Source organism: Phalacrocorax aristotelis, chromosome 3 (genome assembly GCF_949628215.1).
Source record: "Phalacrocorax aristotelis chromosome 3, bGulAri2.1, whole genome shotgun sequence".
NCBI classification, from domain to species: domain Eukaryota; kingdom Metazoa; phylum Chordata; class Aves; order Suliformes; family Phalacrocoracidae; genus Phalacrocorax; species Phalacrocorax aristotelis.
In genome coordinates, this window is record NC_134278.1 from 78,825,134 (window position 1) to 78,846,596 (window position 21,463).

At 43.3% G+C, this 21,463-nt stretch overlaps 1 protein-coding gene across 4 annotated transcripts in view; it reads left to right on the forward strand.

Moving 5' to 3' along the window:
- Nucleotides 1–21,463, forward strand: part of SPTBN1 (spectrin beta, non-erythrocytic 1) — a 137,737-nt gene that overhangs the window by 49,539 nt on the left and 66,735 nt on the right. Inside the window, exon 1 of one of the 4 annotated variants that reach the window (XM_075088104.1) lies at nucleotides 9,526–9,664. The exons of the other annotated variants lie outside the window; for them this stretch is intronic. Coding sequence (XP_074944205.1) covers nucleotides 9,556–9,664 — 109 coding nt within the window. The 5' untranslated portion in view covers nucleotides 9,526–9,555. Of the gene's footprint in view, nucleotides 1–9,525; nucleotides 9,665–21,463 lie in introns of those variants that run through there. 4 annotated transcript variants of the gene reach the window in all.

Consider the following 21,463-nt stretch of genomic DNA (forward strand, 5'->3'; position numbering starts at 1 on the left):
TGGTGAATAACTGTAAGCTGGCACATGTTGCTCAGACAGGACAAGCACAGCTGGAAAAATAGGCTTTTTGCTTCTTTGGGGAGGGAGCAGCATAGGCTGCTGGTAGCCCCACTCTGGAAAGTCTGACAGCTGCGGTCATTTTACACCTCTGACAAAATTCTTTCAAGACTAAGCAATATTGAGCTGGACATGTACACAGGAGAGCCCAGCATCTTGCCAGCAAATGAGCCTGTGTTGATTGGTCTTTGAAGTCCTGTGTATTAAGCTCCTGGACTGGAATACAGGTACTGTATCTGCTTCTCATAGTTTCTCGTGGAGAACTCCAGACATACACCAGTCCTTATTCTCAAAGGGCTGACTCTATGCTTGGACAGCAGTTCAGTAATTTTGCAAAATGAAGTACCAGAGAATTCTGTACTGTAGTTAAGAAGTGATTAAGTATAAAAAGACATCTGTACCTAAGAGGAGTAAGGTGGAAAATTATTATATATATGCTGACCCTGTGTGTGTATATGCGTATCTGCTTTTAGGATATTACTGATGAAATACCCATGAGGGTAATCCTGAAAGCAGGTAAATCTGCTTTATCATACCAGGGTATTAGAGACACTGGTGCTGTACTAACTTGCATACTGTGCTTCCTTTACTTGCAGGTGAGTTTTAGGTGAGTACTATGCCATAAAGCCCAGACTAGCACAGCACAGCTCCCTCCCGTCTATTTGTTTTCGTCATCCATTCACAACCATGGCATCGGGAAAGAGTAAAAGCACTGGGCGATGTGGTTTTGGCTGCCCGCAAGGCTGAGTGAGCTGTGGTGTCCTGCATCAGCTGAGGCAGCGTAGGGTTTGTGAAGGGGAGTAAAACACTGGCTGCACCAGCTGCTCAAGGAGAGGGAAAATAGTTACTGAGAGGTACCCTCCCTGCAGTTAGTGAGAGCTAAGCCAGGCAGAGTAGTACAGATGGGATAAAATCATGCTGAATTTGATGATTTAGGAGACCTACCAGCCAGATTGTCAGCTGGTATAAATTGGCATTCTCTTGGCTTCTGTGAGACCATGCTGAGAATCTGGACCCCGAGGCTTCTGTGAGGCCATGCTGTAAGGCCATGGCTGGGAATCTGACCCATAGTGGCCCATCAGCAGAAACCTCAAGACTGAAAAAACTATAACGTTCTTTGTTGGAATCAATGTTTTGGGGCTATTTAATATGGAGAAATCATGGGATAACTATTAATGACCCTTCATTGAAATAACAATACTGTGTTTAGATATTTTGCTGAGTTGTCTTAATGGGAAGGGTTTCTTGTTTATAGAAACCACGTGCCAATAATGGCAATTAATTTTTAAAAATTTATTACTTTTATCAGAGATGAGGTTGGCTGTGGATGTATTTCAAAACCGAGTCATGAGCCTATAATTTGAGAAGTCTTTCCACCAAAAATGCATATGCAGAAGAGAATGTTCTCATCTTGTGTCTTTAGCATCTAACTAGCAATGTTTCTGTATTTATTTTTTTTATTCAGCCAAATCTGCCATGTGCCTTACATTTTTCCTTCTATTTGTTGCTTGGATACTGCATGAAAGCACTCCCTGAAGTATAAATAATGTCTAGCAGAGCATACTGCAAAGTGAAATTCAATACGGGATTAAAAAAATGTTTACTAATTTCTGTTAACCTTGGAGCTCTTCTAGTGGGGAAAGATTAGTGATGAAATCGTTCTCTCGGATCAGACCTTTGATTCTTATCTTGAGGTAATATCCTGGAGAGACACAAACCTGAATTGCCTTGAGAAGAATTGCCTTGATGGGGAAGAGGCAAAACGAACAGGAACGGCGATGAGGACCAGACAAGTAGAGAGGATGGTGAAAGTCCATTTCCAAGTTCCACTTTTTTAGTTTCTAGCATTCTTACTAACAGTTTTCAACTCTCCTAGTGAGCAATGCAAATGCTACTATTTTTTTCCAACCACTTTGTGTGTGTGTATTGTATGATGATTTTTTGAAGTTTTGCTTCCTTTAAATGTTACTAAGCCTTTAAGGTGGATGGGTGTCAACTGTGGCCAGTATTTGACATACAGGTGTATAATATATTCTATACATTATATAAAAATGAAATATGGTTTGCTCTGGAGTAATAACTTAATGAGTTTGAGATAGTTAGTACTTGTCAATTGATCACTAAGCTTTTTTGCAGAGGTAGGCAGTTCCCAGACAGGGAAATCTGTTGGGTGAGATTTGATGAAAGATTTTTCAAAAATAAACAGAGATGTCTCTCTCTGTTGACTGTAAAAATGAGGCTTTCAGCTCATGTTTCTGCATCTAGTCTGTCAGGGTTTTCTGTTGGGTTTTTTGGTTTTTTTGGGGTGGTTGGTTTTTTTAAAACTTCCAACAGTTTTTTCCTACCATTTTCCTTCTCTTTCATTTTGAATGAACTACAGGATCAGTGCAAGCCTGTGCTACCTCAGCTTTTCTGGAACTTTGTTGCTTAGGTATAAGAGGATCTAAAATTCCTGATTTTTAGATTCTTATCTAACTGTAGAGAGCCCAATTAACTGCAGAGGTTTCTAATTTAGGGGCTCAAGCTCCTCCAGTTACAGAACTGGCAAACACAGAGGTACTTTTTTATTCCTCTCCCCTAAACTGACCACTTGTGAACGTGGCTGGTCACAATTGGGATATATTTGTGAACATTGATATAGTTTGTATGTTTGCTGTTCAATCTATGTGAAGCAAGGGAAATAGTAGCAAAAATACTCTGGCTTATGGAGATGTGTAAAGATCAGCGTGTTGTGCTTGCTGTTTTCACGCAATTCCCATTTTCCTCAGGAGCAGCAGGAGGTTGAATTTTCATGCCTGAATGATGATGGTGTAGCAACAGTGCATCTTCTGTGTTCCTGGTCAAACTTGGGGGGGGGGGGGAACCACAGTGCAAAAGGAAGACAAAAAAAGGGAGGGTGGGAATCTTTCTTTTGTTTTCCTACATATAAACATAGATGCAATTCAGATAGAGGAGGAAAGGAAGGAGGGAGAGGCAATGAAAATAATTCCAGCTTCTAAAAACGCACATGAAAATCCATAAGAAGGAATTTTCTGGATGAAAATCAGGAATTGTTTTCATGCCAGAATTTCACAGAAAGCAAGTATGTTAAGTGCGTACCTGTGCACTGTACTTGATTTTTAACAGACTTCAAGGGTTATTCATCTAGGTCACGGAGCAAAGCAAGTGCATTTCATGGGCCACAAAGAAAACCTGTGAAGGTAATTGTTATGGTTTTCCAGTGATGGCTTCCCTGCTTTGATGAGTTCATGGAGTTGGGGAAGCAGTACGGTTCAGGAGAACCATTTGGACTGGAATACAAACCAACACAAACCATGATTTCTTCCAAATGTGAGTTGCTCATGCAGCTCTTTTCTGCAGGCTCTCCTGGCAAGCGTTCCGCTGTTGCAGTTAGCAAGGACATGCTGTTACAAAAGTCATGTCAACTTTCCTGTTAATCTGGGACTTGTGTAAACTGAAACCCGAAACCAGGTGGAACTGACCCAGTTTCAGTAATAAATTGATATTCTGGCCTGATTTGTGAAAAGATTCCCAAAGGTTTTGTGCTGCTTTGGTCTCAGACATCACAACCTAGAGGTTCATCTTGAGCCCAAAGCTGGTTTGTGCCTGGGACGCGGCACGGAGCTGCTGGAAGGCCAGCCTGGACACAGCAGGAGGAAAACATGTGAACAGATCCTTCTGTAATAAAAATCCTTGTTGTCTCTTGCTTTTTAGTCTGCCCCTTCCTTTTGTATTTTGATTGCATTGGATCTTCCAAGTCCACGTTGAGTCACAGAATATATGTGGAAGGGACTTAGGGGACCAAATGCCTCAGTTTTTGCTACTGACCTAAAATCCCCTTTAAATACTTTCTGAAATGGAAATGTTACTTAAGAGAAGATCTCTTGTTTTGTTTGTATTTATTTCACCTTCTTCTGAGACAGTTGCTAAGTATTGCAGGAAATGGCAGGTTTATAAGATGAATGGTTCTGTTCCCACTAATACCTGCAGAAGAGGTAATTAAGTTGGCACGCTAGCTTCTGCTTAGTGTGTGGGCTGCTTCTCTGTGTTCCAGCATCTTAGATACAAACTGGAGGGAAAACAGCTAACTCCTCAGGATTGATGTTATGCAAATTGTACAACTGTTTCCTATTACATTCTAGAACAAATCACAGCAAAAACCATCTTGCCTTACTCTGTTGCCTATATAGGGAGAGATTCGTCTTTTACTGTGTAGACGGGGTGGCCAGCAGAGAATTCAAGAGCAAATGATTGCAGGTTTTCAGTTCTCAGCTGTGTTGCTGAGGGGATGTGTAAGAACTTTACCCTCTTTCAGGAGAAGAGCAAATGTTATGTGATTTCTGTGGCATTTTAGATTAATAAATCATCCTTTTTATCTTGTAATTTTTTTCTAGTTAGTCACCAACTAGAGAATTTACAAGAGCAAATAAGAGTAAAGAGGAAAGACAAGGGTGATGATTAACCAGATTCATAATTATTGTAAGCTCTGGTGTGTGTTCTGCTTCCCATTAGAAAGATAATTGTCTTTCATGGAGTTGTAAAATCGCATCTTTCTTATGGAACACAACAGTACAAAGCATGCATTTGTTTTATGGTACCCAGGGAACGTTTTGTGTGTTGCTTTCATGGTTTTCCAGATATGCATTATGCAAATGTATTTTGAGGGTGGGCCTCTTTTGAACATTGTGTCCACCACACACACTATCTCTATTTTTGACTCAGTAAAGCCAGCCGATATTGGTTGACTTTATTGGTGGAAGATAGTGTAGACTGAGGGATGGATGGGGTTGTCAGGGAATTTTTAGCTATTCCAATTCTAGCAAGGCTGTGTGAGCAATGTTAACACTGCATGCTTACCAGTTACTTTCTGCAAAAGTTATGAACCAAAGCCTTGGCCAGGAATGTCTTACAGGGTCTTTCGTCTGTACTTTTTTTTTCAGATTGTGCTAAGATTTTTCTTGAGGGATTTCCTTTGGCTGAGAAAAGTGAGAGTTTTGTTCAATCTTAGAAACATGGATGATTATGGATTATGGATTTGGATGGTAATTTTACTAGATCTAAGGAAAAAATTAATGTTAGAAACATTAGGTTTTTTCCTTTGTGGTAGAAGCCCATTCACTTTAGCAGCAATTTTCAGAACCATGTAAAGACAGATCCCGGGACACATCCTTTTCTGTTCTGGGGTAAGCACCTGCCTCCAAATGTTACTTCTACATTCATAATATTGCTGTAATCAAGCTCTTGTTCTCTTCAAGGCTTTGCAAAGCTCTAATCATGTCAACTAAGTCACACTTTGCATTATGGTTAAGTGGCTAATCATTTGCGTTTTTATTTAATAACTCTTAACAAGTACACAAAGAATGCAAGCCATCATTACCAGTTGAGTACCCTGGGAGAGGTACAATTCAAAGAATGCAAGCAAAAATTATTTCACAGCCGTGGGAGAAAACTGAGAACAGAATTTGGGTGGGGGGGAGGGAACCCCATCAAACCCCTCCCTCCCTGATATACATTATTTGGCCCTTATTTTTCTCCAACAGTGTAATCAGTGATGAATTACACCATGGACCATTTCAAGCTGTGTCAACTTGATAAGTCACACTTGGACCAGTGCTAAGAGTTGTCTATGGCCTTTAAAGCATTAGTTCACCTCCATAACTTGTTATCTAATTAGTAATGTGAAGGGCTTAGTCAATTAAAGAGAAACAGAGAAAATGAGTAGAAATCAGGTATAAAAAAGGGCTTTACATGCGAGAACCTCGTGATGGATTTGATGCATTGCTACATAGCAGCAGTAAACTGGTCTCGGGTTTACTAATTTGGAGTCAACAGCAAATGTATATATTAGGATTGATGTGACTCAAAAATGGGAAGTGGCAGAATGCCCATTTTTAAGAAGCCTTGCTACCTACAGTGTAGAGTTTCACAAATAGAGACAGATCCCTATTTTGCTTTGCTCTTTCTGCTGAATTACCACCAACCTGTGAAGCGGAGCCTTCACAACGTACGCCGGGCCCAGCAAAGCAGCAGTAATGCTTCGGCAGATGAGTCAGCAGCACCTGGCGGTCAGGGCCATCCCCAGGAGCTGATACCATCATTAACAAAGTCTGTCACATATGTTGCTTGGGGACTTGTTGTTCAGCCCAGATGCCAACCTGGATGGCAGCTAAAATGAGGTCAGAATTTCACAGTGAGTGCTGCTGAGTCCTCCACAACGCATTATGGTCTTGTGTCTCTGTTTTTCAGACCTTGAACAAAATCAGCTCAGTTCAAACACAGACACTTCCCTTTGTCTTTAGCTTTCCCCCTACTTGCTACATAGCCTGCACTGCTCCATGCCTGCTGCAATTCCTTCTCTCTTTAAGGTAGCATTTTGTGCTACTGGGTGGGACAGAGCAGGGTCATGGGCAAAAACCCCTCAAACCCCAACTTTTGTTCTATATTTCTTGGGAATCTTGAGCTTGCCAGATTCAGTTGTCCCACAGGGGACAATCCGAAGTGTAAATTCGTGTATGTGGTGTTAATGTTTTATGAGGGGGTGGGGAGAGCCAGTCGCTGTTTTATATGGGTTAAAGCGGAATGATTATTTTTAGTTTTAATGTTTTTGCTTTTTCAATATTTTACTTTTCAATATTTTAATAATGGCCACGTGCATTAGTGTGTTGCCTGCCAAAGGCGTTGGGAAAGCTTTCAGCTGGGGGAGAGTTCTTGGTGCCTGATTTATGGCCTTCAATGGTGTTCAAAATGCTCCAGCTCTCCTGTCTGTCACTTGGACTTCAGTTTTACCTTCTGAGCTTGCATAGCAACACCTGTTTGCTCAAGGTGGGACAGTAATGAGCTGATATGCCTGCAGGTAGGGCCTGGCTGCCTGCCTGCTCTTGAGGGGAAGGGTTTTGTTTAATTATAACACAGGTCAGGCTCTGCAGGCAAAAGCTGCTGTTGGTAGAAAGCTGCAGGAAAAAATTTTGTGACGGAAATAAGCCTGTACTTGTGTGCTGGGTAAAACATTCTCCTTGAGCTTTGGGGGAGTTTGCATTTGTATATTAATGGCTCAGTTTACTGAGCTCCATTCCTGTAAATTTTGGAGCCTTTTGTATTTTTTTGCATTGCCCTTCCTCTCTCCCACCCCAGCCTGGAAATCCCACGGCCGCAACTGCAGTGCGTGGGTCCCTGCGTGCTGGACGGACAGCTGGCTGTACAGAGGTTATGGGGGAAAGGTTTAGCAGGAACGAGGGACTCGCCGTGCCACATCAGTGCATTGTTGTCTGGAAAGCAGCATCCTGCCTGTTGCAGCGACAAGTGCAGGTGCTTCCTCAGATCCCCCTTTCGCCTTGCAAACGCACTTTTAGGGCACGAGCCTGCAGTGCCTCGGTCCTTCGTACCACAGGTGTTTTAGCTGCCCCTACGGGCAGTCGCTTTCTTCCCTGATGCTGTGAAGTCTGTCTTGGGCAGCTGAAGAGTCTTTCGTGGCACAAGTGTTGGTAGTGCTGAAAAGGCTGAAGGCCAACTTTCAAAAAATGTTTTAGGCTCTGCTTGAGGTCTGCTGTAGTACCAAGTGTCTTGTATAAAAAAATAAGCTATATTGATATGAAGGGGCTCACTGAAATAAGCTAGTAAAAGCCTTTCTGTATCAATATAATAAGCAACTCTGGGCTAGGGCTATGTTGTTACTTTAAGTAAAACAGTATCGCTAAAAGCCATAAATATTTTAAGCGTGTTTATGACCTGAGGAGCAATGAGCCAGGCATTTTCAACAGTCCATGTGTTTTTGGAAACCCCAGCTTCAGTTGGGAAGTGTTGACTTCCATTACTTCTCCCTAAATCAGCAGTGTTCGTGGTTGGACTTCTTGCACGTTTGTTCCCCAGTGTGTTGGTAATGGCTGGTTGAATTTCCACCTTACGCCTAGCAGGAGCTGCAGCAAGTCAGCGGGAGTGGACTGAGCTTCTCCCACAGAAATTGTCCTCACATAAATTACTACATGACTAAAATCTTGTGAAATGACAGTATCAAAACAAAGGCAACGTTCTGAAGTGTTTCATGACGGGACGGAGTGGGAGGAGAAGAGAACATGGATTTCATTGGAAAGGAATTTGGAAATGCAATAAAAGAAAAAAAACCAGAAAACATTTGTGTGAACGTTATCAGCAGCTTTAAAAACGAACAGGCAAATGCTACATAGTGAGAATACGAATGTGGAACTGACCTTTTAATTTCACATATGAATAAGTGAGGGCTAGGAGCTCCTGCCCTTGAGGGACAACTGACATTGTCTGTCTAATACCATCCGCAGGAACTGACTTCTAGTACCCAGCCCTGCCTCTGTTGTGCACGTTTGCATTACAGCAGGGTATTAAGGTGCCAATCAGAGGCAAGGCATCCTAATTTATTTTACAGCCCTCCCCCTCCAGTGCATAGCCCAGACAACAATTAATCTTGCAGTAATACCCAGCACGCTGATAAATGGGCAAGGAGCCACATACATAGGAGATGTCAAAATCCTCAATATCAACAAGTAAAGTAAAACGAAGAGACAGGGATTGGCCGTTTAAAGAATCTTTTCACAAAGCTTTCGTTTGTTCCCAGTGTGCTGGAGCGTACATCTTCCTGCGTCCCCTCCTCGGCTGTCGCTAAATACTGAATGAGTGCTTCTGTGTGCGTGTGTTATTTTTTGAAGTGAGCAGCCTTGCAGATAAATAAAGAGAAGTGCCCTCCTTTTCATGTGAGAGTAACCTGAGACTTTTCCGTTACATGAGGCTCTTAACAAAAGACTGTAATTCCAGCAGCTTTGCTGAGGAAGGTACCGCCGGCTGCTGTGGCCGCGGCGGCGCGCGGGGAGCGGCGGGCTGGGGACGCCGCTGCCGCCTCGGCCCCCGGGGCGCGGCGCGGCGCGGGCTGCGCCCAGCGGAAGAACGTGCCGCAGCCTTGCGCGGGGCATCCTGCCCTTCCCCGGCTCCGCCGCCCCTTCGCCCTTGGTACAGCCTTCGTTTCCTCCGCGGGGCTGTGTGGTAATCGAGTGACATCAGCCCGCACCCGGGCGGCTGCCGATGATATTACAAACCAGCAGAAAGGTCTGAGGTGTGCGCGGCTCCTGGGAGCGCTGGCAAGGACGGCAGCGCCTGGCTCCATGCTGCTTTTGCTTTGGGGCTGAATCACAGGCTTGCTTTTATTTGATTGAGTTTCGCCAGAGCCAGGCGAGCATTTGAAACCAGATTCGAGCACTACAGGCAATTCGAGTTGCCTGTAGTGGAGGGGGGGGAAACCCCACCAAAAAACCCCTCATGGTGCTTTAGGTTTGAATCTGTTACAGACAACTTGCCGCCAACCCACACTGCTGGATTTTGAACCAAAGCTTTTTATGTACTTCGGGCTCAGCGAGAGCGTTTTCTCTAGGGACTGAAGCCGAACTACCGAGGAAGCTGGGATTTACTTGGATGTATGGTAGAGAAACCTGTGGTTCCTTTATGCTGCAGTTCGTCGTATCCCTGTGTTACCTGTAAATGGAATTACAAAAATCAACCAGTATGCCCGGACCTTTGTCCCCAGGATATGCAGCTCAGGTGCAGTATAACTATAATCAGTTAGAAGGAAGATTCAAGCAGTTACAAGGTAAGCCTGTGCTGGTTTTTTTTTTTTTTTTTCCTAGGTGTTGCTATGATATGATCCCCTTAAACATGTGAGTCTAGGCTTGGTCTCGTTGCCTCAAGGAGTTGAAGAGAAAGGCCAAAAGTGGTGCCATAGGAAAAAGCTTTGTGTTCTTTTAAGAGATACTGTGTGGCTTTTACCTCTCTGAAGGTGTCCTCAGCCTTATTAAGATGCATGTCCAACCTCTGAGCCACTCAGCATTACAGATGAGAACTAACCCAGACCAAGTTGCTTAGAACAATAAGGGGGAGAGTGAGGAAGTGGTCTTTCTATTTATTTTTTCCTGAAATAAAATGCAGTTGTAACTCTGGAAGTTAATCATAAAATGCCGGCTGTGTTTGGGAGCCGCTTGCAGTGTGAGAGCCCTTTCCCACTCCCTGCATGCCTCCTGTAAAGGCGGGTGGCTTAGCTTCTTCAAATGAAGAGCAGTTGCATAACTTCCAAGGGAATTAGTTTGGTCATGTAGAAGATCTCAGGGAAAGCATTCATGTACTTTAACGTTCCCAATTTTCTTTGTTTTGTATTATTCGGCGTTTAGACAGGGAGAGTGTCCTTTAATGTCTTCCCATTAAATTCTCTATCTGTGCGAGAAAACAGACGTTTCTTTTGGGGAGCGGTCATGTGCTCTAAAGGATAGGCCTCTGACCAGTGCTGGAAACCCAGGCTGTTAGCAGTGCAGCAGAGGAGGGTTGTGCCTGGTATCTCTCTGCCTCAGACAGGGTAAAACAAGCTCCGCTATTTCTCTGTGTAAGGCATGTCCCAGGGATGAATGAACTCTAGCATTCCAGTTTCAAAATAAAAAAGAATTCTTACCCAAAACCAAACCTCCTCCTCCGCTTCTCTGTCCATGTGACTCCGTAAATAATCCCAGAGCAGCCCGAGTACAGTGAAGTTCAGCCCTTCTGTGCATGTTTCTTATTTTACTCTGGTCTGTGCCACAAGTGTGGTCCTGTGGTTCCTGTCAGAGAGGGAGGAAGAGCCTGGTTAGAGCAAAGAATGTTCCTATTTGTTGGCTTAAGGAGGGAGGGAAAAAAAACCACCGACTTTCATTCATAGTACTTTGTTTATCTTGTAAACTGGCTCACAGTAATGGCTGCGTGCTGGATATAATAAGATAAAATGACAGTGTCTTAAACATTGGCAACATAGGCGTTCCTCAAGCAAGGCATGGAAAATCCAGGCTCCGAATTTACACACGAGGGAATATGTTAGAGGCTTTATCTTGGATATCTGTCAGATCTTAGGCTGCAGTACTTGCTTTAAAAAGGTAAGTTTGTAGCACGAGGAAAAAAAAAGCAAAACTTGGCTCATGCCTCTTTCTTTGCTTGTTAAGTTAGCCGTCTAAAGAAGGCAGATTTTATCATTTTCAGGGTCACTGCTTCAGGAATCCATTATCTGTGTGTTTACATCACACTGAAAGAGGAAAGCAGACCGCAGTGTTGAAAGCACAGAAAGTGAGTTTTCCCTTCGGTGGAATGCACTGTGCTGACTGGAGAGAAGGGAGGGAAAAAAAAAAAAAAGATTGCAACGCTCTTCCTAAATGTACCACAATTTCCTCTAACGAAAGAGAGAAAATGCAGTGAGTTCTCCTGCAACTGTAAGGAGAGGCTTTGCCGTAGACCATCCCATAGCTGTTTACTCACATTGCAGAGAAGGTAGACAGGCTTGAAAAATAGTGCTGCCAATGATCTCGTTCAGGGTGGAGCCTAGGTGCCGGAAGTGTTTTGAATTATGCATTAGATACTCCATGAAACGCTAGATAACCATACAAAATATTGTGTGCTGTAAAGGGAGTGGCTTACTGTGCTGACACAGAAGGTGTCTTTCCTTGGATTAATGGTTCGTTGTTTGAAGAATGTGTAAAAAGCCATTAATTCGTAGTAAAATTTTGAGGTGATTCTTGTCCTCTTACTAGAAGACTCTGGTGAAAACACTGGGTATTGTGTGGCTCTGGGCATTGCTCAGTGCATCCAGACTTAGACCCAGCAAGGATGAGCTGGATGTATGTAGTATTTTGAAATTACAAATTTATCACCAGTTCTACCTTTTTCACTGTGGAGGTGTACAAACAAGTGAAAAGCAGCTAAGTTTCACACCTTCTTCAGACTCTGGTACAAAAGTACCTTTTGAGGCTTTCCTGGCTTTTTCTTTTTGTGTTTTGTTCCTCTGTAACTGTGTTTCACCACTCTTGCCTCCAGGAGGATGGCTCTCTAGAGCGAGAACCAGTATTGGTACCATCCAGGATTACTGTAGCCTCTACTCATTTTCTTCCCATGCTGAATTTGCCCCTCATTTTTCACAGTTCCTAGAGTTTTCATGTGAATCCACAGCTTTGCACTAGATTATAGCAAGGTACTGTTCAGATCTAGTCAAAGTTGGGAGTTTTCCTCAAAAAACAGCACTTAGGAGCATATTGTTGTGACTAAAATAACGCAGAGCAAGTGCTCAGGTCCTGTATGAAGCAGGAGTGTGAATCAGGAATGAGTAGAGGACAACTCTCTCTGCTGTCTTTCCTAAGATAGACAAAACATTAGATTCAGCACTGGCACCTTCACTTGAGAAGCAAAGAGGAGCCAACCTAATTCTGCCCCAGAATGCTGGGGACAAAGCAAGTTCAGATGGTAAGTCATCACCTAGACACTCTTACATTCCACCTCTTTCAAATGCTTTGAAGTGATGATTGTAAGGAAAGTCTGTTATTCAACTTGATGATGATTGTGGAGCATTTGAAGGAGATATTCCAGCCCTGTCCCTATGGGGTGTGAAGCCAGCCCAAGTGGTGGGACTACACTGAAGGGGCCAGACTGGCTCCTTCTGTGCCTGGGAAGGGTCACCTTCCAGGAAATCCCAGCTCCCATTTGCCTTGATGGGCCAAAGTGAAGCGGTATGTGGCAGAAGACACCACTAGGAGTGAACCAAGGCTGCCTTTGTGTCAAAAGAAACCCTGAAGTCTCATGCACGGTAATCAAGAAGTTCAGCATACTCAGTTCTTGTGCTCGTAAGAATGTCAGCACAGGTGTGGGGAGAAAAATGCTTTAGCAAGTTCTGTTTCCTTTATTAAGGTTCAGTAAGCTCTTCTTAAGGTTAGTTTGCCCAGTCTTGGATTGATAAGTGAGAGATAGTATCAGTGGTTGCTGTCGTCTTAAACCTAGGTGTGGAGTTTTGGTTCCCATAGCCGCTTGTTCAGTAGAAAGGGATCGTGTTCAGGGCTGGAGTAGCTCTCTGCAAATAAAGACAGGACCCCAAAATTTGTTTGTGGAAAATGTGATGCTATGTAGCTTGTACAGGGTATGTCAGAGGAGAAAACTTGCCCTGCTCAGATGAAGAATTAAATGAAAAGCAAATCAGGTATGTTGTAAGTATAAACGAATGCTGTCACCTGCGCTACGTTAACATGGCAGGATCCTGTGGGTTGGCTTGGCACGGTTGTAGGAGTTGGCAGGAAGAGGTTTACGCAAGTCAGAAATTTGGAAGGAGGTCCCTGCAGTTGTATCCCCTTCCACAGTGAAGGCAGGGAGTTTCAGTGCCACAGGGAGGCTGCCACCAGCTCAGAGAGGCAGCTATCACCACTGCCCACGGACTCCTTCCCACGAAGGACAGTGAGGTATTTATTAACGTATCTGGTGTTTATTAGCTTGGTGATTTCACCAGCTCCCGCAGTGTAATTAGAAAGCTGGGTCTGGGCTCTGAGGCTATGCCCTAGGTGTGAAATTTCCAGTGGTGATTACAATCGTAAAATCCTGAGGGATGGGGGTGAGCTAGATTTGTGCTCCTGATAAATCCCCAGAGGAAAGCCGGCTTTCAAAGGAGCCCTGTGATAGACCCTGCTGTGTGTTACATTTCAATTTTGTTTTGTTATTTTTTTGTGGTGTTTTTTTTTTTTTTAAATGTTGTGTCTCAGATTGGAAACTGTGCGTATGTAGTGGGAGCCTGACGTGTTTTGGCGACCAGGCTGCCTGGGTGGAAGTGCCTTGATTTCATTACTACTTTTGAGCCATGTTAGAAAATGTATGGTTTGAAAAACTTGACACCTAATGTAGCAACCACCGGAGTAAGCCTGTAGGAGCTGTCTTTCCCATCAGAAGTGTTTAAGCCGCTTTAGATCAATTCTAAACTCTGTTTCATGGGGATGAAAGGCTGACTGTGGCTACACAGCACTACTTGCACCAGAAAACAAAACGCATTTGTATGAGTATCTGGGGTGTCTGGGGCAAAAACCTTGCTCTGATAGCAGTGCCCATCATCAGGGCACCTCCTTGGCTGAGTAATCCTTTGATCTGCACTGGCCCAAGTAGGTTTGGTCTGGGTTCCAGTTTGGCATAAAATGAGAGACGCAGTTTCTATTTTTAAGTGGTCAATGGTAACCGTCTTCGAGAATATAGGGATCCGTATGCATAGACTGCAGGCCGCAGAACAGCAGGAAAGCTTTCTCTATTCTGAAGTAGGGCTTCCCCACAGTTCTTCCTGCAAGAAAATCTTATCCCCAAACCTCTGCTGATGCCCAAGGATAAACAGGGAGCTCCTACTACAAACTGACAAGTTTGCAGGGGTTGCTGAAGTACTGTCCTGCGCTAGAGCAGCGAGATCTTCTGCTACACCCAGGATCCTCTGAAGTTATGGGGGTGTCCTTTGAAAAGACAGTTTCAACAGCTGTCTTCCTTGTTGCAAGATTTACCTTTTAAAGGATTTCAGTCTCTTGCGAGCAGTGACCTGCATAGCTACAGGCGGTGATTAGTGAACTGAAGGACATCCTACTTTGTCTACCAAATTGGTCACTGGCATTTCTTGTCATGGTAATTTCTCTTAAAGGTGAAATGCGGGAAGGCTGAATTTCATTCCAGACAAAATGTGTCTGGTTTACATGGATTTTTTTCTTTTTCTACCCTCTCAGATCCACTGAAGTCACAGATATATTCATATTCCTGTGGCAAATTTTCCTTGATTTTCTGTTGCCTGCAGCCGTTCCCAAGCCTGCCTGTGTCACGGCATACTTCAGCCTTCTGCTTTTGGTGAACACATGAGCGCAAGCTAAACGGCTGGAAGGCCTGTCAGGTTTGCAAAGGATTTTTAAGTCATTGCAAACAAAGTGTTTTGATTGTGTATTTCTGTGGTAGCTGGGCCCTTATTCTTTTCAGTGTAAAGATTCCTGCAAACTATCTGAATCCTAGACTCAGTTTTAGGGCATTTTAGCCATTTGAAACAAAGGTGGTAACTGAATATTGGTGAAAGTCTTCTCTGTCTAGAAATATTTCAAATGTGCAGGTTAAAAGCGATCTTGCCGACTAATTGAGTGTATAATTTAGGGATTTAACTTGGAGGAAATGACCTGGTAAGTCTTCTAACTAACATGTCCAGGTTCTTTGTTAAAACAGACATCTGTAGCAAATTGCTTGCTAGGACTTGTATTTATCTACTCTCAAAACCAGCTGGTCGAATTGAAACTCTGCACGTCCCCTTGTAGCACAGAACTAATGCAGAGAATCTCAGTGAGACAAGTCTGCTCAGAGCTGCCTTATTGCTTCTGCCCTTTCCAGAGGTAAAAGCCTACAATGGCATTGTAAAAACTGTGGAATGACACGCAGACGCTGTTGTTTATTCCTAGTCCTAAAAATTGCAGAGGGGGACGGGGAATCTGTTTCATGCCCTTCCTTCAGACAGGGATTGATGAGGTGAGTACAGTTAGAAGTAGAAACCATGTTTCAGTGAGCATGCGTGTTGTTTGTTAATTTTATTACACATAAACTGTCCAACTTTGCATCCATGCATCTTAAATTTTTGCCTAGCTGATGTACAGCAAACCCATGGAAGATTTTGCAGAAGGTTCTGGAATAGTTTTGCCTGTGAAGGATAAGCTTCAAAAACATCCAGGGGCTTAAAAAAAACAGCTTTCAAGCCCTTCACTCCCATTCTCTCCCAATCCTGATATTAAAAACAAACAACAACCCACCCACAAAATTAAATATGAGGTTTTGAGGAAAACTTAACAGAAAGTTCTTGTGAAAGACTTTCTTTCAGAATGAACTGAGACATAAAGTCTAGCATTATTTTGTATTCTCCCTGTTTTAAAGGGCTATTCAGGGCAGTATGGCAACTCCATCTTTACTGCTAGATAAACTGTTATCATGGGTCAAGAGTAAATGAGGACTAAGAAATTTCTCATTGTTAGAGAAATAAACCAGATTTTGATAATCCCATAGCTACCGAAGACAACGTTTTGGCCCAAATTCCTGCTTTCTCTTTCAAAAAGCTCTGAAATATTTTTTGTCTTCAAAATCCCCAGAAATTTACCTTTTCTGGTTATGGGATAACCAGGTACAGAAGATACAGAAACCAGATACTGAAGATACAGAAAGCAAGTTAAAAGAGCACAGGGTAAGGTATTTCTGCTAATATGGTCAGTGTTGGTACAGTTGAAAAAGTAAACATTTAAATTGGATTTGGCTCCTCACTGAAATAACTGTGAAAATTCACAACTCTGAGCTGTTGCCTCGGGTTTCTTGTAGTCCGTTCTCTTCAGTTTCTATTTAGATTATGTTTGTAATATTTGTTTTTCAAGTGTGTGTATAAGAAACTTAATTTTAAAACAAACAGAAAACTCCTAGTCTCTGGAGCATAGTTTTGTTGAAAAAAAGGCAATTCTGGTGTGGCTCTTCTTGCAGCCCTGAAATTGTGGAGTAAGCAAAGCTTGTAAGCAGATATTTTCACATGGGACAGTAAGGTATTTTGAATACCCTGGGGGTGATTTGTAGCCAAAGTTAGAACAGTAGAATGATTTGTATGGTGTCCTTAACTGGTGTAAATCCCCGTAGCTCTGCAAATCTGGAAATACAGCCGCTTGTGCTAGCGCAGGGACTGGCCCTTTTGTGTTTCTGCATTGGGTGTCTCAAATAAGCTAAATGCCTCCACCGTCCCAATGTTTTGTGGGCATGTTGTAACCACGTAGGAGTGCAGGCTCCTATTCCAAATATTTTTCCTATCCAAGAGCCCTATTCAAATTGATTGTGGGTTTTGCCATTAAGTTCTGTGGAAAGTGGGGCAATAAAAAAAGACTACAGACAGAGATGAAAGTGGTGATAAAAAGCCAGAACAATGGTAGGCTTTCATTCCTGAGTTCCTTCTCAAATCTGGTTTGTGATTTCCTCCTTTTTCTTCTTCGTTTCTTTCCATCTTTCCGTTTTCTGTTGGGTGCATGCTCTGGCTACCTAAGCTAAGGAGAAATGGTGAAGAAAAGCAAATTACAGACTTGCAACATGATTCACAAAATCCCCATTTCCTCTTCCCTGTACTAAACTACTCTGCTGTGATATCCCAGCACAGAACACGGGGTTTGGTAGGTGCACCCCTTCTGCTCGGAGTCTAAATTTTGTGAATTTGAATTGAAAGGGTATTTGATTATGAACAGTTCTGAAGGTCTTTTTGTTCCTGTTTAAACTGAGTTGAGAAGCATTAAGTATCATCTATTAAGTAGCAGGGTAAGATAATGACACATTTTTTCCTTATGAGAAAATTAATTGTCTTGATTGAATAGACAGGTTAGGGAAAACTGGTAAGCCAAATACAGGGAATTAGTCTCCGTTACCTTTAAAAGCTGAGGTGAAGGAGATAGAAGAAAATAAATAAGGTGGTTTAGAATCTACTTTCCTCTTCCCACAAGAAATAAAATCTGGAATTCCATTTGGAAGCTTATATCTGGGGCTGGCAGGTAATGGTCCTTTCCCCAGGGCCATCGTTCAAGTGATGCAACAACTCCAGAGGTGAAGGTTATTTAATTGGTATTAGACAAACAACTCCCCTCCCAGCTCAAAATTAAGCCTTTCGGAGCTAAGGGTCATTTGTGGAGAAAGTAAGGAGCTCACAGCTCGCTCTGCATTCAGCAGCTCTGAAATTCAGTACAAGAAGACAGTGGCAGTGGCCTGGCAAACAGAAGCAGAGGATAACATGGGTGCTCCCCACCCCGTGATGGGAGCAGGGGTGTTTGGGGAGGAGGGCCTCACTCTTAACTCAGCTTTAAACATGTCATTTAATTTACATACTGAACATAGTTAGCACACAAAGAAATTCTGGCCCTGCTGTTCTCTGTGATAGCCTGGATGTAATTAAGGAGGGCATGCAAGCCTAAAATTGCTTGCTGCTCCTAAGAACGCATATAGCTGAATCCTTGCGTTTCTTTCAGAGGAGAAAGGACAAGAGGGATGGTGCCCACTCATGCTTGTGACTTTTGATGTGGAGTCTAAGGTCACGATGGCCGGGAGAGCCCACATTAACACAAAAGACCTTGTACACTTGCTGCTAGAACGAGGGTGTCCCAGGCTGAGAGCCTCCTTTGTTGAAAGAGAACTACTGTAGCCAAACTAATATTAACCAGTCTCGTAGCCGTGCTGAATGCTCCACTGTTTCACTTAGAAAGAAGCTTAAAGAAAAAGGCCCTTCAGTTTTTGAGGGGAACAGTACAGTTAGGCAGACACGCAGGCAGTGACTGTGGCATAGTCTAGGGGCCACGTTTGTGGCTTTTCAAAGGTCTTGTGAAAAATCTGGCATTACCGAGTGGCCTTTTCACGAGATAAGTGGAAATGCTGGTAATTCCCTGTTCAGTCAAGTTTGGTTTGCTCATAAAAAATAGGAGCTGGAACTCTTGAAAGCACAGGCCCTGTTATATGTACATGACAAACGCACGCTGGACAGGGTCAGTTTTCTGTTTGACAGGTAATGGGTAGAATGCCCACTCCTGCGCTGATTTTAGTAAAACTCTGTTAAGGTTGTTGGAGGGGGCAGGAGGTCATAAATATGATTTCTCATTTGCAGGTTTTGAGTACTTACTATGTTATCAAACAGAAAAAGTATTATCCCAAATGGCATTGCACAGGAATCATATTTGTTGTCCCTTGCAGAAACTGCAAACACCTCTGCCTTGGATATTGTCAAAATGGCCAGGTGTATGTTTCTGAGGATTGTTTTGGGGATGGTTTCTCTAAAGTTTTGTTGTCTGATTTAGTTCTATCAGAATTGGGTTTTCAGATAGAATGGCCAGAGAATTACGTACCAAAGAGATGGTGAAGAAAGCGTGGTGGCACGGTACAAAAATGATTTGTATTGCCACCGCACTCTAATCACAAGCAAGGGGTGGCCTTATGCCCACAAAGGTGAAACAAAACAAAGCATTGTTACAAAGAGATTCAAGAGTTTATCTGAACAAAGTAAATACTGGCGACCCAGACTTTTCATTGAAAAAACCCCTATGGTTAATAAAGGTACGTAAGTTTAATGGCTTGGCAAACTTCAAAAAATCAGCCAATATGCTGAGCCTGATTCTCAGACAATCTAAACCAAGGCAGCCCCATTAAAGGCAATGAAGCTGTTTAAGGGTACTGTGCTGAGGGACTCGCTTGTGGGATTTTGTCTCTCAAATTCAGGCCTGCTCCTTCATTCTTCTCAAGTAACGGCTCCTCTTTGGTTTCAGCTTCTCCACACTGATACCATATGCTGGGTTCAGCCTTTCCCCTTCCAAATACCCCATGAGTCCAGTTTTTACTTTGTCCAGGCAGTGTTTCCAGTTTTTAAAAACATGATCTGATTATGATTTGGTTCCAGGAAAAAAGGAAAGTGAAAACATGGTTGTCTCATCTGTAGTCAGCTATGGTTTCCTTTGGGTACTAATTAATTCTGCAACAAGTTTAGTATATTTCCACAATTATTTTCAGGGAGACTAGACCTACTCTGGTAGTGCAAGGCCTGATTTTTTCAGTGTGTGTCCCTTTTTTTCAGCTTTTCCAGGTTGTCTGGCAATATGAGAGGCTGCTCTGAAATTGCATATGTGACTGTACTTTGATTGCGATTTAACATGAGTAATAGCCATTATGGAATGGCAGTTAAGTAAGGCTCTGAATAAATAGGGGAGGTGTCTGGAAACATCATATGTTGGTTGTTTTCTGGACTTCTGACCTTTCTGTTATTCCCGTGCATTGGGGAGTTCCATAATTGGGGTTAACCCTACCTTTAATGCTAAGGGTCTCAAGTTGTTTAAAGAAAAGTAATTCCTTGGGACGGCAGCATCTGCACCCGCAGCGCAGGTGGGTGCGCCCGCTCTCGCCCGCTGTGCCAAGGGGGCTGTGCTGTGGCCCTGCACGCTGGGGCTGGAGGCGCTGACAGAAGCCACGGGGTACGTGTCAGTTCTTCATTTAAGTGGATGAAGTCTAATTGGATCAAGGCTCTAACCTGAAGCCCAAAGGAGAAGTAAAGGGTATCAGGAACTATTTTAGCTATGACTGTGGGAGCTGTATTTGTTTTCTAAGGGGTGAGTTGCACCCTGTTCCCTCTTTGCGTCATCACAGGCTTCGTCACCCTGTGGGATATGAGTTGCGTTTCATCCTCGTGGCCTCAACTGGTAACAGGAAAGTCTGTTTCGTTTCTCACTCGAGGAAGTTGATTTAGAAAATTGGCAATGTCTGTTGGCAATTTCCTGGCTGTTCCCTAGGTGATGTCTGGCCACGGTTGCTTCCACAGATGCACTGATAATCCATCAGCTTCTAATAGCAGATTATGTGCTGGTTGCATCTGGATGTGGCTGTTCATAGCTATTGCCCAAGTCCTTAAAGAAGGAGTTCACAGCGAGATGTGGAAGTTATGGCACATTTTGTCCTTAAATCTGCTGCTGCTCACATATTATTAAGCCCTTCCCTCTCTGTCTCTCCCCCAAAATATCTTCATAATGATGCCTGATAGGGTATATTATAAAATCGCCATGATGTAAATCCTTATTTGCTGTAGCATTTTTACAGGCAAATTGCACCGGTATTTGCCAGCACATTGGTCGTAGTGATGATCTGTGCCACTTGAAAGATGCTTATGTCTCCTCTGTGCCTGGGGCCAGCCGTGTTCCAGCCGGTTCCTCACTGCAGATCTGTTTTTTTTCTTTTTTTCCTGAATAAAAGCAGCTGTAAGTTGTCCTGGAGAACAGACAACACTTAAGGACTCCTAATATGTAAAATTTTTAGCTGTGCAGCACGTCCTGGCAGCGGTGTCCTCCATAGGGATGGAACATAGTTCTGCCGTGGCTCCAGAAGACCTGCTCTCTCTCTAGGCTGGGTATGGCAGGGCTGGCACCAGCACCTGCCGCTTGTAGCAATGCAAACCAAAAGAGCAGCTGAAAAGGGACTTTTTCAGCCCATTTTTCCTCGATGACTGAAATGACTGGGCAAGGTACTGTGATCTCCGCAGTACCTGTTGCAGTGGGCTGCGTGTGGGGCTGTCCTTTAGCTCTCCTCCAGCCTCTGCGAGCATGGCCGATCCCAACCAGTTCCTAGCAGTTTTCAAGTGTACATTTTTGAACTATCTAATGCCCGAACACCTTCTGTTTTCTGTGCTACACAAGTCAGCTCTCCCTTCTGGTGTAGCTCCTGTTGCCAGGTTTAAAGACATTCCCAGCTGCAGGTCACTGTGGACTTCATATTCAGAAGTGTATTCACAGAGATTTACTTAGGCATAAACATCTTGTGTGTTTGAGTTAGGCTGAAATGTGCTCATAAGTTAAGACCTGAAAATCACTGAGTTTGTCATGTCTCAGGTTTTGGGGACACACAAAGAAGGCATGCACGATCTGCGTAAGATGTCATAAATGCATTTTCATGCCTGCGTACACATGTGTATCTGTGTGATTGGGCTGTGAAGGTGTGCAAGGTGGGTTTAAGCATGCAAATAGTGTTAGTTCAAAGAGCCTGTTCACGTATGTAAGGCAAATGTACAATAATTCTGTGCTTAACCAATACC